Below are 17,297 nucleotides of genomic sequence, written 5' to 3'. Positions count from 1 at the left end.
TATTATTAGCTTTTCGCAACCTTAGAAAGTCTGCTTAAAGCGCAAATACATCGCAGACGGTTATGCCACAATACTTTCTCGGGGGATAAGATAAGAAGTAGCGTTAATATTTCTTTTATTTTCCAGTAATTACTTTCTTTTTTAAGTTCTACAATGGCCGCGAAACAACATTGTAAGTTTGTACTGATAAAAAAGCAGACAAACATGCAACTTCGTACGAATTATTTAAGACTTTCTTCCGAAGGGGAAGCATGGCCCATAACGGTCATAGAGCCTTCTACAGCTTCTGTATGGTCCACTTTATAATTTTGTTTATTGGTGCTACCTCACGCCAAAAAAAGTCACATTGAGGAGTACTGATGAACTACGCATGCTTACTCTCTCGGAAGGCCAAGCGGGCCAGCGGTCTTCCATCGGTCCGCTTCCCAGACGCAGGCCAACGTGTACGGCATCTGCTTCCGGTCCTCCCAGGTTGGCTGGCGATCGTGGCCGACCACGTCATCAATTTCACGTTGCACCCGTGCTTGGACCGTGTCGGGGTGTCTCGCAAAATTCAGCATCTGCCACATCATCGTACTGGTTGTGCTGAAGGTACCACCCATGAGGAACGAGTTTACGTTGCCAACAAGGTAGCGGTCTGCACAAAATTCGGGCGAATAGGAATTCGTATTCTCCTAAAAATGCGGATTAAATGTACAGCAATTGAGGGCACGCAATCCATGCTCTTGAACAGGATTGATTGTGTCTCTGCAGTAAACCTCCGCTACAAGTATGAAAAAAAAAGAATGCTGTTGCACCAGCAGTATAGACCTTTTAGCTTGCTGTTCAGAACATCGTTCCTGCTATAACGTCACAGCTGCTCAGCACTGTGACGAATACGTCAGTTTACAGTCGGAAAGGGCTTTAAATGCTACTTCAGACACACTAAGTTTCAAGACTGCTATGTTCCATGGTTACTGTTATTCTTACGCATTGTCATAGGTTGTCAAACTCATTAGTCGACTCACTCAGACTCATATCCGCCCGTGTATGTGGGTTATCCCGGATGCGTCGACTTTGGATGAGTCTGAGTCCGAGTGAGCATGGGCGAGTAGAACTTTAGTGACCCTGAGTCTCAGTAAATTCCGCTTGCTTTTTCTCTTGGCCAAACTGAACTTGAGAACTTAGCTAAAGTAGCGATGACGGCGGCGACGCGATGAGGCGCGCAGCCTACAGCACACGTATGCATAAACGAAATTGCCGGGCCTGCACGAAAGACGTAGTCCAGCCATAACGTATACTGAAGGATCTGCCTACTTTTAGCTTGTCTTAAGCTATTTGAGGATGCCTACAGCAAGTAGTGATCGCGGACGTAAGTGGTGTAGTGTGCACACATACCTGTATATCCGACACAGTTTCGCGTGGTTTTGGTTCTTGGAGGCGAAGCTTCGGGGCCTCATTTTCGGCAGCACGTACGTGAGAATATTCGCGATGATATCTTTTGGTGTCATTTTCTCAAGCAGGAAACGCATTGTCGGCCCGGAGTTGACGGCGAGGTGCAGCTTCTCTCTGCACGGCGCTCTGTTGAGCCCCGACGTCCCCTGGCTGCAGCCGTACGAGAAGCTATACGTTTCACTAACTCAGTAGTAGTTCGCTTTGTGAGAAGGCGCCACTACTTGCATCGAAGAGTCATGGCAGCGTAGCGTTAATATGACCATGGCCGTTTGCTCAGTGCCATCGACATACAGTTAATACAACGAAGCCGCTTATAGCGCTCATGGCTATGAGTGCTATGAGGCAAAGCTCGACACATTAATCATGCGTTGAAATCGGCATATGCAAGGGCATTGCCGTGTTGCAATACTGGACGGGCGCGCGTCTACTGAAGATAAATTGCGATTCAGGCGAGATTCGCAATCAGCGTGATCCGAAGCCTTCTCGCTGTGGTGGAACCATCTAGTGCATGCGCCTCCAACGAACCCTTTCACCCTTTCACGCTTCGTAAATTTTGCATTATAGTTTTATAAGGAGACCATCGAATTTTTCTCGAATATATACGAAATACACTCAACGCACTGTTCCATACTTACGTGCTAAGTGTAAAGTGAATGTTCTTGCGTCAAATCTTCATTTCTCACTTCACTTTTCACTTCTTGCCACTTTTTCAGCAAAGAACTTCCTCTGGAGTCAGTGTATTACCTCTGCAGCTACTGAGGCAATGAAAGTAGCGGTGAAAAATTGGTCGCGCCGTCGGTGACTGTAGTCGACACGGCGTAACGTCTGGTGCTGTAGCGTGAAACTTCAACTTCAGCACGCAACTACGTAGCTCCACAGGTGGCACCTAGCCCAGCAGGATGACTCTAAAGAGCCTCCTTTCAAATATTTTTGCGAGCGCTCGTCTGGCTGAGCGGTAACATACTCGACTCGGGCGCCGATTAAACGGTTTTGATTCCCTCTGAAGCTTAAGCGTAGTTTTTTTTTTCTTACAACAGACGATAGCTGCTATGAACACCAGTGGAGGCCGCCTACAATATCATTTCTTGGTGTAAGCCCATAACAGCTCACGCTGTAAAAGAAGTTCACGCAGAAACTGCACTGTAGCTGCCTAAGTATGCGAAAGCATTGTGCCACTCTCTCATGCCATTTGCAATGTCAGAGAAAATGTTGCAAGAAGCGAGCGAATTCACGCTGTTGGAGTTGGTTGAGCTTAGTAGGTTTGGTCGGCTCAGTTACCATTTCCACCCAACGGCTCGCTCGGCCCCTTCTGTTTTGACTGGATATAGCGTAGGTGCTCTTCCTTTCAGCGGATGCTGTGCTCACGGACTCCAAAATGGGGGGGGGGGGGTGGCAGTCGCCACCATAGATTCTAAACCAGTGGTGGCATTCTCCACACTGAAACGCAACGAGCTCGGACAATGCAACGGTTTCATTTAGTCTTACCGAGGTTTTAGTTGTCTTAAACAATTGGCATAATTGAGGAAAACGCGCAGCTGAGCAGCCATTGCACACTATTGCAGCCCTGGCCTCAAGAGCGCTGCAATGCCTGGGCTGTTTCGCATTAGTGGACAAAAAATAGGCGGGAAGTAATTTTTGATAAATTTTAAATCGAATTTTGTAGAGCTATTTCACTACCACAACCTTAACAGGCTGGAAAACTAGCTACTAGTTTTTATCGCTACACACATATTAAGAGATAGTTTCTTATCTCATCATTGTGTATCAGTTTCAGTTCTAATGCTGTTATTGCACTGCCAATAACAATTAATACGTCTAATAAAAGCTTTTTTTTGTACGTTGCAGGGGCTAAAATAGAAAGATCTACGAACTGTATTGATAGAAACGAGAACTAGGTGATTAAGAAACTTTGATAATACTACCTTAGGTACAGACGACTAATAAGTTACTGTAATGGTTTGGTCACGTCCTTCTCCGTGAGATATTTTATTAGTATCTGTTTGTTTAGACGTCAGGTAATTCTAGCTATTATTCCTTTTGTTGTATTCACTGCTGCAGTATCTTCCGAGGGCCCCACAGAGGCTGCTGGGGCGATTGATTTAAAGCTAAATGCAACCTTCTAAAATTGTTGACTTCCAGACGAATCAGTACTTGAGAGCGTTGATAGCCCGACTCTAACATCTTTATGCAGTCCTAAAGATATGCTTTCTATGATATGTTCTGGTCGAAGGAAATTCTGGTTTGAAAAAGGCGCAGTTTTATGGGCGATCACATATATCTTGCCTTCCTCATCATATGTTTACATCGTGCTTCGCATGCACATCACTTCAGCTACATGAATGCTAATTGAAATGTTAGTGCACACAACGTCATGACCACCCACTGCTTCTAGGCGGCCCCGGCATATGGTGTTTAAGTGCGATCGTGCTCCGCTGTGCTTATTTATCACTGCGTTAGCCATCGCGATGCCCTACTCTTTCACCCATAGCAATTAGGGGTTTTGTATCTATCCGGCATTTCATGCGTGGCAAAGCAGAAACTAAGTGTGAGGCCACTGGACGTATCACGTGCAGAAAATCATTTGTCGTGGACAACCACCCGTTGCTAAAGCAACTTGTACTCATGCATCTTAATCTGCAGCTTTGCTGCCGAGTGGAGCCGATTCTATTACGGGTTAGATTTTAACGATGTGAATGAATTCTATGATTCGTAACACTTACCAGTAAATAAGGGATTTGATTCTCCTCTGCTTTCTTCTATCTTCTTGATATATCCATGAATAAAGTCTTTGCATTCGTCTCCAAACTTCGCCGCCTGGGATTCTTCAACTTGCTTCCTTAACAGGGGACCACGTCAAAAGAACTGTTTAGCCAGGCTCAAATTGATTACTGCTTCTATGACAGGTGTCTGCTATTCCGATATTTATTACTAACCCTCTCGTTACCGAACAACCTGCGCATTCATGAGAACGTTACTTTATAAAAAAAGAGAAATTTTCCCCAATATCGCACTAAAACGGTATCTCTAGGTTTAAACAAGAATATATTACACGACATGGCACATATTGGTGCAGGTACACATACGCATACACATGGTACGTACACACACATGGTACGTAACACGATACATATTTTGTAATCGCTTCCGATTCCGTAGGTCACCTTACTGTCGCTCAAAATGTCACATGCTATAATATCGCAGGTAAACATTTGCTTTATTTTGTAATTACCTGGAAGAGAGCATGTTTGTTTTGGGGATGATTGATGTTCCTCATTAACATTTTTATAGTTGTTGTTGCTGCTGCTGTTGTTTTTTTTGGGGGAGGGGAAAGAGGACGCGGGTGAGTTTGTTATGACTACATTTTTTTAATGTGTATGGGAACAATAATGATTTTGTACCTCAAAGGATGATCTATATGGAAAGGAAGATCATTTGTGCCGTGGACAGTGCTGGGCTCTTTTCCAACTTACTTCCATATCATTACGTTTCATTGAACTACTGCCTACATTGCAGGACTATTGCAGAAGAGCTATATTAATAATATTACAAGAAAAACAGAAGCTGTACCATCCTGTGCTGCAAAATACACTATTTATGCTTGTAAATAATATTACTCTATTCGCACGTTTATAACGCGCACCTAGTTTGTATAAATGGTGCGTTCGAGTTTGCATGCGCGTCAATATCGTAACCAATTCAACTCAAAAACGACACGTATTCTTACTGAAAAAAAAAGAAGCTCAGTGCAAATTTGCTAGCCACACTGCCGCGTCAGGGCTGTCAGAAGAAAGTGACGCTCCGAGACATCGCAAGTTGGGCACGTGTTACGTGCAATGCCCTCTCGCAGGCGGTGGTTGCGCGAGTCTTCAAGAAATCTGGCATTTTAATGGAATAAATGAAACTGATTATGACTTTCTGTGCTCGATAGACAGCGAACAGCAGCTGTCGTCCGCCTCCGATAGTGACTAGCCACTAAGGTTCAGCTGTGCACGCGTCTGTGTGTCTTTGTATCCTCTATAAAATTGTTTCAACACGGTACGCGTAGACTCAGGTTTCGTTATTTGATGTGCGCGGTGAAATTGGCACCAAGTATTTTTTTTATATTTGAGCAGTAACACACCTGCGCATTACGGTGGGTGGTGCGGAAGAGTCGGGCAAATACGGTATTACTGCAGCAAGGGAATTGAGCTTGTATGTTCGCACAAGATTTCCAGCATTGTGTTGTTTTATGCGTTCTAACTAAGACAGCCACGATAATCAATTTGGTATAGAGGTGCGTGAGACTGCTGGGGCAATTTGCCGCTGCGATATGATGGTTCTGTTCAAAGCAAAATTCAACATACGCTTTCTTTTGTTTTACTACTTGGTGAAGTTTTTTTCTGCCTAGTTTGGGGTACAAGTAAGGTAAATGTTTGGAAAATTGCTACTATTGCTACTGTCCGAAGAACCATCATTCGACAAATTCGAATTTTTCCGACATCAGGTAGCCTAATACGCATTAAAAGCTATTATGAAATGTATACAGTCAACGTCTTGTAGATTCGAAATGAAGAATTTTGAAGCTTTGGTAACCCTAATGGCGCCATTACTTCCAAAAACACCGTTCTACTGGAAAACCAAAAAACTTGCCACGATCCTTTTGCCCCTCATAATGTAAAGCACACGCATTAAAGCAACATCGTACCGCATTGTTCAATATTTATATTGAATTTATATAATTATCATAAATATCAGGGCATTTATACTACATTCGAGAATTTGAGAGCATTACTGCTACGTCATAGCGGATCTGTTTACGCCAAAATGTAAAAAAATAGCGTTTCGACACTTGTCAGGCAACCAATGAGAGGCCCAGCAGGGTTTATCCATAAAAAGCAAAACAGCGTAAGCAGTATCTTGATACAGCGTCTTGTCGCTGGTTCGTTCAAGAAAATGCCACCTCCAAACTGAACATAATTTATACTGCTGATTCACTTAGGCATAACAGTGTAGTAACTGATAATCATTCATATATTTTGCTATGACACATTGTAAATATCTTCAACCACTTACGCGGATCACACGGCAATTCACGAAACTTCTTAAGTTCCTATCAGATAATTCCTAGCATTCGTGTGAACTATAGAAAGGCTGCAAAAAATGCCAGCCGACACTTTTCTCGTCTGTTCACTTTAGACTTTGTTTACCAATCTACCAGTGAGCCACTATATGAACTCGCAGTGGAACGTGACAAATACCTGCCCTGTCCCCAAGGTATTTTTTACGCGCCTTCTTTGGACTTGTCGCAATGGGTTTCAATCTGAGTGGCCATTTCGTGGCTCCCTTCACGTCACCAACAGCCATTTCTTCATCGCTAGCACAAAGCACGCCAAGCTCCGAGCTGGTGTTTTTCTGGTCAGCACTGCTGAATGTCCGGTGAATGAAACATCCTGGTATACCTCCGGCTTTCCTAATAAATCCAACTTCTTCAGGTCATTAACTGCCAGGTAGGTGTGTGATTGCACTGAAGAGTTGTATGCGGAACGCGTTACGGAGACCAAAAAGGTCAAGGGAAAAGAAAAGCCTGCATTACCTTATTCTGCTATAGAACTAACCCTCATTTTCTTGGTGCTCCCAAATTTACCTATACGGCCGAGTTTCACTGAGACCACGAGCAAATATTAAAATTTGTACCGGAGAAAACAGCACCAAACTAAGCCTGTTAGTTTCCACCCCACCGCCGTTAGCAACGCTCACTTTCCAACTGATTCAACGAAGATTTTCAAGACAACACCAAAATTACTGAAACAAATACGTTTCCTGTTGTGCACGAATCTCATCATGGAACTAGCACGTCTATGGATCACACTTGTTGACCAAAAAGACATTGTAGTGCCTTGAATACAACCGTTCTTTTAGACAATCTAAGAAATCTGAAAAAAAAAGGTTCTTTCTTACCAGGCCAATACGAATTGATAGCACTGGTGAAATTCATTTGTACGTGATACTGGTTTACAGGAAAGGTAAAGTGCACGTACTCTGAAACCGCCTCTAGTTGCGCCAAGGATTCCTTGATGCGATGGTTTCTGGTGAAAGGAAGGTACGAGAGCAGCTTGCGCAGCTTCCATGGCAGGAATTGGTGGAAGGACCCCGAGTACATGGCGAGGCTCACTCGCTTCATCACGCAGTGGAGCTCGCGGCGAGTCGGGTGGTCGTGCGTCAACTGGCCGCCGTAGAAGAACGACACGATGTTGTTGAAGGCGCACGGCATGACGTAGTCGCTCACGTTGAGCGGCCTCCCACCAGCCTCACCAATGCTGTCAGCGACGCGGCCGAACTCTTCCTGTCATCCGCGGAGCGTCGAGAACGTAAGTGGCGGTAGAGCCATGCGGAACAATGAAAACACGGGCAGGAGAACGCTGAACTGTGAAAGGCCTAACGACTGTCCGAAATGACCGTAAATCGAATCATCCAATCAGTTTCAACAAAGTTTATATTCTTTAAAATTCAATTTTCATTAATTTTGTAAATTGATCACTAAACATAAAAATCCATGCTAAAAAGTTTCTATTTCTTAATTTTACGCAGTAACCCCAGCGCTGGTGCGGCATTGTAAAATTATGCAATTCCAATTTTTTTTTCATAAGTACGCCATTGTGACGCAGTGATAGTTTTCGAAACTTACTAAGAGCAGCGTTCCGCGCTTTATAATTACATGTAATAATAATAATAATAATATTTGGGGTTTTACGTGCCAAAACCACTCTCTGATTATGAGGCACGCCGTAGTGGAGAACTCCGGAAATTTTGACCACCTGGGGTTCTTTAACGTGCACCTAAATCTAAGCACACGGGTGTTTTCGCATTTCGCCCCCATCGAAATGCGGCCGCCGTGGCCGGGATTCGATCCCGCGACCTCGTGCTCAGCAGCCCAACACCATAGCCACTGAGCAACCACGGCGGGTATAATTACATGTAGGCGCGCCCTTTATTAATAGGAAATTAACTAGGCCCGAGCAGGCACCGCCTAAATCAGTGAGATCCCGGTGAGCTGGTGCGGAAACATTAGTTCATCGTAACCTGGCCGTCTTTCACTCTTTCTTTATTACCGGCTGACTAAGCATTTTCCCAGCGCAAGAGTGTCGTTGTGGTATTGGGGAACGGTAGCTCATAATGACGGCTCAAAAATTATTTTATCTGATATTACTTCATAGCATTAGGGAACCAGGCGTGCATTGCTGGTCAATGGCTTCATGGGATTTATTGGGTGCCTCTTCGTGGAGAGCTACCTTACCAGTTTGATCTCAGTAGCTTTTTATGACAACTAATTCCTAGTATAAATTGCTCCTGGAGAATAAATTTCAATTCAAATCCAATTTCGAGGGCTAAAGCGGCGCATTTTAGGCAAACTGAGGACAATGGTTGGTACCGCTGTGATTAGACAACTGTCAACTTCCAAGCCAGCGTAATGTATAGTACAGTGAGTCGCTAAAGTATCCAGCCAAAGAAAGAACCCTAATGATTTATAGTGCCAGTTGCATTTAATCTTTAAATTTTAAATTTTAAGAGAGCACGTAGCTTACCATCATGCGGTCCTCCATAGCAGTCTTTGCAAAACCCAAGTCACGCAACATACTCAAACAGAATTTCCTGTTTGCTGACCAAGCTTCCCCATTCAGGGAACCCACACCTGAAAAAGTAACTTAAGTGAAAGGTATGCTGCGCACATTAAGTGACGGCTTCTCTGACAGCGCCAGACAAAAGCTTATTTCGTGCAAGGAAGATTCCATTTTACACTTGTCATGGCTGCACAGCAAACCAAACCTTCCTTGACAATTAGACATGTTTTAGGCCTTAAAGTAGGGCATATATACATTGCAGAAAATTTTTAAATGATGGGGTTTTACATTAAAAATCACGATTTGATTATGAGGCATGGAGTAGTAGGTCATTTTGGAAGTTAGGACAACCTGGGGTTCCACACACTCGTGCTTATCAGTCAAGCACTATAGCCACTAAGCAACCACGGCAGGTCAGAAAAATGTTAATTTGCTACATAAATGTAGAATAAGCACAATCGACGTAAAAGAAGAAAAGTCCTGCGTAAAATGTTTTAGCAATAGAGCGGAACACAAAGCAGAAAAGTAGGCCTGTGCTTCACTGCAAGGCATCTATGACTGCAAACAAAATTCGTACACGTTTATCTCATACTATGTGACTCATTGGTAAACATTTTATTTGCTTTGCATAACGTTTGTAACACCATTGCAGCCGGAGATCTTGCATCTGTCTGTCTCCTCTTACCGGGGTGCAAAAGAATGCGAGTCACGCGCCAAATTCCTTTTATCTCGTCTTGTGCTCCTGCTACAAAGCAATCAATGGCAATTGCTACCAGTCATTCAGTGCTGGCCGAAGACACTTACCCAGCAACAACGTGCTCTAATAGCGAATATCAGCATGAAAAACATTCTTTTGTAGTATGTTGCTTGAAGGTAAAACTCTTCAAAGAAGGGAACTAGCCTCGCATTGCTGTGACTGGACAGACACGGGGCGAGCGAATTTGAAGCATGTTGTACCAGCAGGCAAAGCACACATATGAAGTCACAGAAAGACCGCAAAACTGTAAAAATAGCTTGGAAGTCAAGAAAAGGGTTCAGAACCTTGTTGAGGTCAAGCAAAATGTTGGTCCGATTCCGAAAAAGTTGCCGAACCACTTTGGATAACCAGGAGGCTTGCAGAATCATGTGTGAGCCAGAATTATCAAATAACTAGATGCTATTGAAGCTTCACATTCTCCCTAATATATCTGTCGCGCTAAAACACAGCAAAGAACACTCTTACGGGAGGACATAACTTCTTGAAAAGCCAGTGACATCCCACTTATCGTTCAGTCTCGTTGTAATCACATAATAAACACCTTTGGTAACACACTGGTCCCATGTTTGATGCCTGGTTCAGCGCGAGTTTTTCTTCAGCTGTAAAGTTGGATTATTGAATAGCAGCAGGCCGAGTTTAATGCCAGAGTATCTATATCTTGCCTCACGTTCGCAAGATTTAGCTAGAGATTATTCGTGACCCACACCCTCCCTCAAGCCCCCCTTTCTACGTCCTGTGCCGACAGTAGAGAATCGTGTGCTTTACAGGAAAGGTTCCTTAATGGCAGTTGACAAACCTACCAATTTACTTTTTGAAGCATGTCATTTCGTTTAAGGATAGATAAAATTACCTTTGTAGAAGTCCCGATAACCAACAAAAGTGGATGAACGCCATAGCAGTTCCTTTGTGTTCAAGAATTTCTTGATGTTGTCGAAGTCGTTGAGGATGACAACGTTCATGAAATTTACTTTGAGCCTGGAAGAAAATGCAGCACGTGTTACTCGATTGAACCGCCCGGGAGAAGAATATCCGCAAAAATAATATTTCTCCTAAGGCACCAATGAAAACTTGACGAATTGTTTATGCTAAATCGTCGGATTTCAGTATATGCATTTCAAGACGATTGTTTTAACGAGAATGGAGATCTCAAGTTGGGAGCATTGACGTTCGCATTGGTTATCTGACGCGGCTCTCTACAAACGAACCTCTCCCAAGTAAATTATGAATCGCACGGAAGAATTGTAGATGTGCGCGTGCCGTAAAACAGTGTGGCCGTGGTAGCGAGCAGAATATTATTCGTGATCTTATCCTGTGAGTTGCGTAATTTGACTGCACTATGCGTCTCAATACACAGCATATACTCAAGTTGGCGGGCCTCATTTCACTGACGCGCCCACTGCATCAGAATATATGTACACTTTCAGCGGAACAAGCCAATACAACTCCTGCTAATACAGCCATATGGTCGTTATAGCACCAATATTCTATTTCGGCTGAAACAATTTCCCTCCCGAAGAGATGCTGGCATACATTCAGCAGAAGTTCATTCGTAGTATCACTATTTTAAATTTTATTTTCACTAATATTATTACTCCGATTACTTTATTATGCCTCAGTCATGTATAATGGCATAAGTGACTCAAAGCGCATGCCAATTAAGGGCCCTCGAGATAGCACAATAGTATGTATTAAAATCGTTTTGTTGACATGCGCGACAACTTTAAATCTCTAACAATTATCCTGCACTTCCGTCAATTATATGAAGACGTAGTCGGATCAACGTCTTCTTTTCATGTAATTTCTTTCGTTGAATTTTTACACGATGTAATGTGCTGGCTTGTCAACTGCGGGTTCCGAAGACGACTACCACGGGATGCAGACACTTCCACGTTCCGCCCTAAAGACTGCTAAGTCTATGCAACGGTTATTTTCCGCATAATAATATATTTCAAAACGCGTCCTTTTCCTTCTATTCCGAGCCTCGCATTTCGTAATGTGTCTTCATTCTTGCTGTACTCTCTGCTCTCTTCTCAGTTTCACTCTCCTTCCGTGTATATGCACCGTCTCTCAATCATGTGTTGCTGTAATTTTGCTCGATACGCAGCTGTATTGCAAGGTATTCCTTTCTTTTGCTTTTCTTTAAATTGTTCTATCCCGTTCCATTTGATTGAACTTGTTTTACATTTGTATATTTAGGTCTTCTTTTCCACTGTACAGCAGCACTCAGACTTCAGTGCTGTTCCTGGGAATGTTAAAAGTATTAATTGGTTCACTATTTTATAATATTGCTACGGCATAGTATTTCCAATGACGAAGAGCCGAGCAGTAAGAAGACGACGACGACGATTAGAAGCTAGCGCCGGCTGTTGCCTCTTGGCCAACTGCGGCGTATTGCCTTGTAAATATACTTGTAAATAGCTTTTCGTCGGTGTCTTCTTACGTAACATATCTGGTGGAGGAGGACGTTTCCTGTACCTCGTCACGGAGCTTCGCAGTGGACGGTACGTCGAGCCTTCCTTCATGGCTCCCGGCGACGACAACCCGACTCCGCGGGCTCCGACACCTGCTGCCACTTCGACGACCTACATCACCCTCTCCGCTTCCCGTGATCCTGGCGTATTCTCAGCAAAATATGGGGAAGACGTGGAGGACTGGATCAGCCTGTACGAACACGTCAGCCGCAATAACCGGTGGGACCCTACTATCATGCTCGCCAACGTAGTCTTTTACCTCGGTGGCACACCTCGAGTTTGGTATCGGACGCACGAAGATGAGCTGACCAGTTGGGATTCGCTTAAGCAAAAGCTTCGAGACTTGTTCGGCAACCCCTACGGTCACCAACTTGCCGCGCTGAAGGCGCTTTCCGGTCTTGTGCAGATGTCAACGCAGCCCTACGTCGCGTAGATTCCGGACGTCTTGGCTCTATGCCGCAGAGTTGACGCACACATGACTGAGTCCGACAAGGTCTCCCACATCCTCAAAGGCATTGCCGATGACGCCTTCAACTTGCTCGTATTTAACAACGGGGCGACGGTGGATGCAGTTATAAAAGACTGCCGCCACCTGAAACTCGCTAAAAGCCGACGTATCGACCAACAGTTTGCCCGTCTGCCCAACACCCCAGCGACATCTTCCTGTGCCGACGCTCCTCGTCTCAACAACACTGGCGATGTTACCAGGATTGTCCGGCGTGAGATCGAGGCCGCCTATCCGGCTGCTTTCGACTCCAGCCGCTCCAATGCACCTGCAGTCACTATTTCCCTGATCCAGGCAGTTGTCCGCCAGGAGTTCGCCAACATAGGTATTCACACCATCAGCTCGGCCCGTCGCCCTGATACCCACCCGGCTTCTTCTATTCCAGCCCCTCCCGCACCTTCTTACCCACCACGTTTCGCAACCCCTCTGAATGGCGCACTGCAGACGACAAGCCAATTTGTTTTCACTGCCATCGAATTGGGCACATTTCTCGGCACTGTCGCAGTCGCTGGATTTCCCTGAACCAGTCTACATATACTGCCTACTCTCGCCCCCCAGGTCGCCTTTCTCGTCCCTATGCTGCCCGCTAAGATAATGCCGCCACCGATTCTCCTGCGCCGAGCCGCCCCTATTCTCGTTCGCTTTCGCCCCAAAGACGACAATCTCGCTCCCCCCAGCCCCGTCGCTCCTATTCGCCGACTCCCTTCGGACGCCGCTCCCAGCCGGAAAAATAGACGATGCAGCGCCTCGAGGTGACGCTGCATTGCTCCCTACGCCACAAAATCCTCTCCTGACGTTGCCCACTCATCTGAACCTTCTTGACATGCAAGTCGACGGCGTTCCTGTATCTGCTCTCATAGATACTGGGGCGCATTTGTCGGTAATGAGCGCTGACCTTCGTAACCGGCTGAGGAAAATAATCACGCCCGCCACGACGCCTGTTGTCCGTGTCGCCGATGGCGGAACAGCCCCTGTAATTGGTATGTGTGCCGCCCACGTCTCCTTCGCCGATCGCTCCACTACCGTGCTATTCACAGTCATCGCTCACTGTCCCCACGACATCATCCTCGGCCTAGACTTCCTCTCCGCACATTCTGCTCTAATCAATTGCTCCGCCAGCACTCTCCGCCTCGACCTGCCTGTTCTGGATCCCACTGAACAACACCCTACTCGCCTCAGTTCCGTCGACTTCGTTCGCTTGCCACCTTCGGCACTGACTTACGTTGACTTCGTGTCATCCCCACCAGTGCCCGACGGTCACTACATCGCGGCTCCTATGCAAGACGTCCTCCTTACACACGGGATCACACTACCTCATACCGTTTTATCTATTACGTCGAATTGCGTCTTCCTGCCAGTGGTCAATTTTGGCTTGACAACACAAGTGCGGCCACGCGGGATATCTCTGGCCCAACTTTGCTCATTCGAGGATCACTCTAGCATCGATTTCAGTAGACGACAATTCAACCGATTCTCCTCTACCATCGCAGTCGGCAACTTGTACCATCGCCAACTTACAGAAAATGATTGCACCCGACATGCCGTCCGAGCACGCTCGTGCGCTCTACCGCGTTCTGATTTCCTACCAAGATATTTTCGACTTTAACCATCGTCCTTTGGCTCAAACAACAGCTGTTAAACATGGCATTAATACCAGCGATGCCCCTCCTATTCATCGCCGCCCGTATCGAGTATCACCGGCTGAGCGTCAAGTTATTCACACCGAAGTTCGCAAAAAGCTTGCCAAGAACATTATTGAACCGTCATGTAGTCCATGAGCGTCACCTGTTGTGCTGGTAAAAAAGAAGGATGGCTCATGGCGCTTTTGCATGGATTATCGGCACCTGAACAGGGTTACCAAAAAGGACGTGTATCCCCTACCTCGGATTGATGACGCCCTTGACTGCCTCCACGGTGCTCGCTATTTCTCCTCTATTGACCTTCGCTCCGGCTATTGGCAGATTGCCGTGAACGATCTCGACCGCGAGAAGGCTTCCTTTGTAACACCCGACGGTCTTTATCAATTCAAGGTGATGCCGTTCGGTCTATGTAACGCTCCTGCCACTTTTGAACGCATGATGGACTCCCTTCTTCACGGTTTCAAATGGTCCACATGCCTGTGCTACTTGGACGACGTTATAGTATTCTCCCCAACATTCGCTACGCACCTCGAGCGCCTCTCAGCAGTCCTGGACGTTTTTCGGCGAGCCGGTCTGCAACTCAACGCATCGAAGTGCCAATTCGGCCGTCGCCAGATTACCATCCTTGGACATCTCGTTGACGCGAACGGAGTGCAACCGGACCCAGGCAAGATCCATGCTGTTATGCACTTCCCTGTTCCGAAGTGTGTCAAGGATGTGCGCAGCTTCATCGGCCTTTGCTCGTACTTCCGCCGTTTCGCGGAAAATTTCGCGGCCATAGCACGACCACTAACCGAGCTTTTGAAAAATGACACCCCTATCCAGTGAGGCGATAACGAGGCCTCTGCATTCACGCTTCTAATCGACCTTCTCACAACGCCTCCCCTTCTGGCCCATTTCGATCCTTCTGCGCCAACCGAAGTCCGTACTGATGCCAGCGGTCACGGAATTGGCGCAGTACTGGCACAATGCCAGCCTGGCCACGACCGTGTTATCGCTTACGCAGCAGGCTCCTCTCGCCCGCTGAGCGCAACTATTCCATCACTGAGCGTGAGTGTCTGGCCCTAGTTTGGGCGGTTGCGAAGTTCCGCCCATACTTATATGGCCGACCCTTTTCCTTTATCACAGACCATCACGCGCTTTGTTGGTTATGCTCATTCAAAGACCCTACAGGAAGACTTGGTCGCTGGGCCTTACGCCTCCAAGAATATTCGTTCTCTGTCACCTACAAATCCGGCCGACTACACAAGGACGCTGACTGCCTGTCTCGCTACCCGGTAGACGAGCCTGACGACGCCGACAGTAGTAGCGCAAACGGCATTTTCACTGTGTCTGCCTTCGCTAACATCGCCGATGAGCAGTACCGAGACCTATCGCTGCGAGTACTCATCGAGCGTCTGCGCTCTACACCTACCGACCCATCCGTTCGCCGATATGTCCTCTAGGGCGGCATTCAGTACCGAAGGAACTTCCTCCCTGATGGCCCTGATCTTCTTCTTGTCGTGCCAAAACATCTACGACAGACTGCGCTCTTTGAGATGCATGACGCACCCACTGCAGGACATCTTGGGGTAACCCGCACGTGCGACCGCGTCCGCCGCCGCTTCTATTGACCTGGTCTCACTCGCTCCGTCCGACTCTATGTTGCTGCCTGCCATCCCTGCCAGCGTCGGAAAACACCTCAGGTGCTACCTTCCGGTCATCTCCAGCCGATCACCGTCCCTGTGGAACCGTTCTTTCGTGTTGGATTAGACCTCCTCGGTCCCTTTCCCACGTCATCCTCTGGGAACAAATGGGTAGCCGTCGCAACTGATCACGCCACCCGATACGCTATCACGCGGGCTCTCCCTACCAGTTGCGCCACTGACGTCGCGGACTTTCTCTTGCATGACATTATTTTAGTGCATGGCACCCCGCGACAGCTGCTTACTGATCGTGGACCCGCCGTGGTTGCTCAGTGGCTATGGTGTTGGGCTGCTGAGCACGAGGTCGCGGGATCGAATCCCGGCCACGGCGGCCGCATTTCGATTGGGGCGAAATGCGAAAACACCCGTGTGCTTAGATTTAGGTGCACGTTAAAGAACCCCAGGTGGTCAAAATTTCCGGAGTCCTCCACTACGGCGTGCCTCATAATCAGCAAGTGGTTTTGGCACATAAAACCCCAAATATTATTATATCGTGGTCGTAACTTCCTCTAGAAAGTTATCGCCGACATTGTGCCTTCCCGCTCTATTCAACACAAGCTGACTACCTCAAACCATCCTCAAACCAATGGCCTGACAGAGCGGTTAAACCGTACTCTTACCGACATGCTGTCCAAGTACGTTTCGAAGGACCACCACGACTGGGACGTTGCCCTTCCTTACGTCACATTTGCTTATAATTTCTCCCGGCACGACACCGCCGGATTTTCTCCATTTTATCCACTCTACGGCCGCGAACCGACCTTGCCCCTTGACACGGTACTTCCTCCTGCTGCGACCTCAACAACCGAGTATGCGCGCGACGCCATCGCCCTCGCCGACCATGCACGCCAGCTTGCCCGTGCTCGACCGACGGACTCGCATACCACGCAGTAGCGTCAGTACAACGCCCGCCACCGTGACGTACAGTTTTCGCCTGGTGCACTCGTGCTCCTGTGGTCGCCCTCTCGTCACGTCGGACTTTCATAAAAGCTCCTTTCGCGATACACAGGGCCCTACCGCGTGCTGCGCCAGGTGACGCCTGTGACGTACGAAATTGCTTCTGTGAGCTCAACCTCGTCATCTACTCTGGCATCTAGTGATGTCGTGCACGTCAGTAGGCTCAAGAGCTACTACACTGCTTCAGATTCCGGCCTTTAGTCGCTCCGGGACGGCACTTTTGCCACCGGGGGTAGTGCTACGGCTTGAA

General features: G+C 46.9%; 1 protein-coding gene across 1 annotated transcript in view; it reads right to left on the bottom strand.

Moving 5' to 3' along the window:
* Positions 1-17,297, bottom strand: part of LOC142587418 (cytochrome P450 2U1-like) — a 65,166-nt gene that overhangs the window by 28,689 nt on the left and 19,180 nt on the right. The window contains exons 3-7 of the mRNA XM_075698428.1: positions 10,640-10,764; positions 8,997-9,103; positions 7,452-7,756; positions 4,155-4,270; positions 379-637 (exon numbers count right to left, since the gene is read on the bottom strand). Of these exons, the coding sequence (XP_075554543.1) occupies positions 379-637; positions 4,155-4,270; positions 7,452-7,756; positions 8,997-9,103; positions 10,640-10,764 (912 nt within the window). The remainder of the gene's footprint in view (positions 1-378; positions 638-4,154; positions 4,271-7,451; positions 7,757-8,996; positions 9,104-10,639; positions 10,765-17,297) is intronic.

The sequence above is a fragment of the Dermacentor variabilis genome, chromosome 7, assembly GCF_050947875.1.
Source record: "Dermacentor variabilis isolate Ectoservices chromosome 7, ASM5094787v1, whole genome shotgun sequence".
NCBI classification, from domain to species: domain Eukaryota; kingdom Metazoa; phylum Arthropoda; class Arachnida; order Ixodida; family Ixodidae; genus Dermacentor; species Dermacentor variabilis.
Note: the sequence above shows the minus strand (reverse complement) of the source record. Positions and strands in the feature narration are given on the sequence as shown.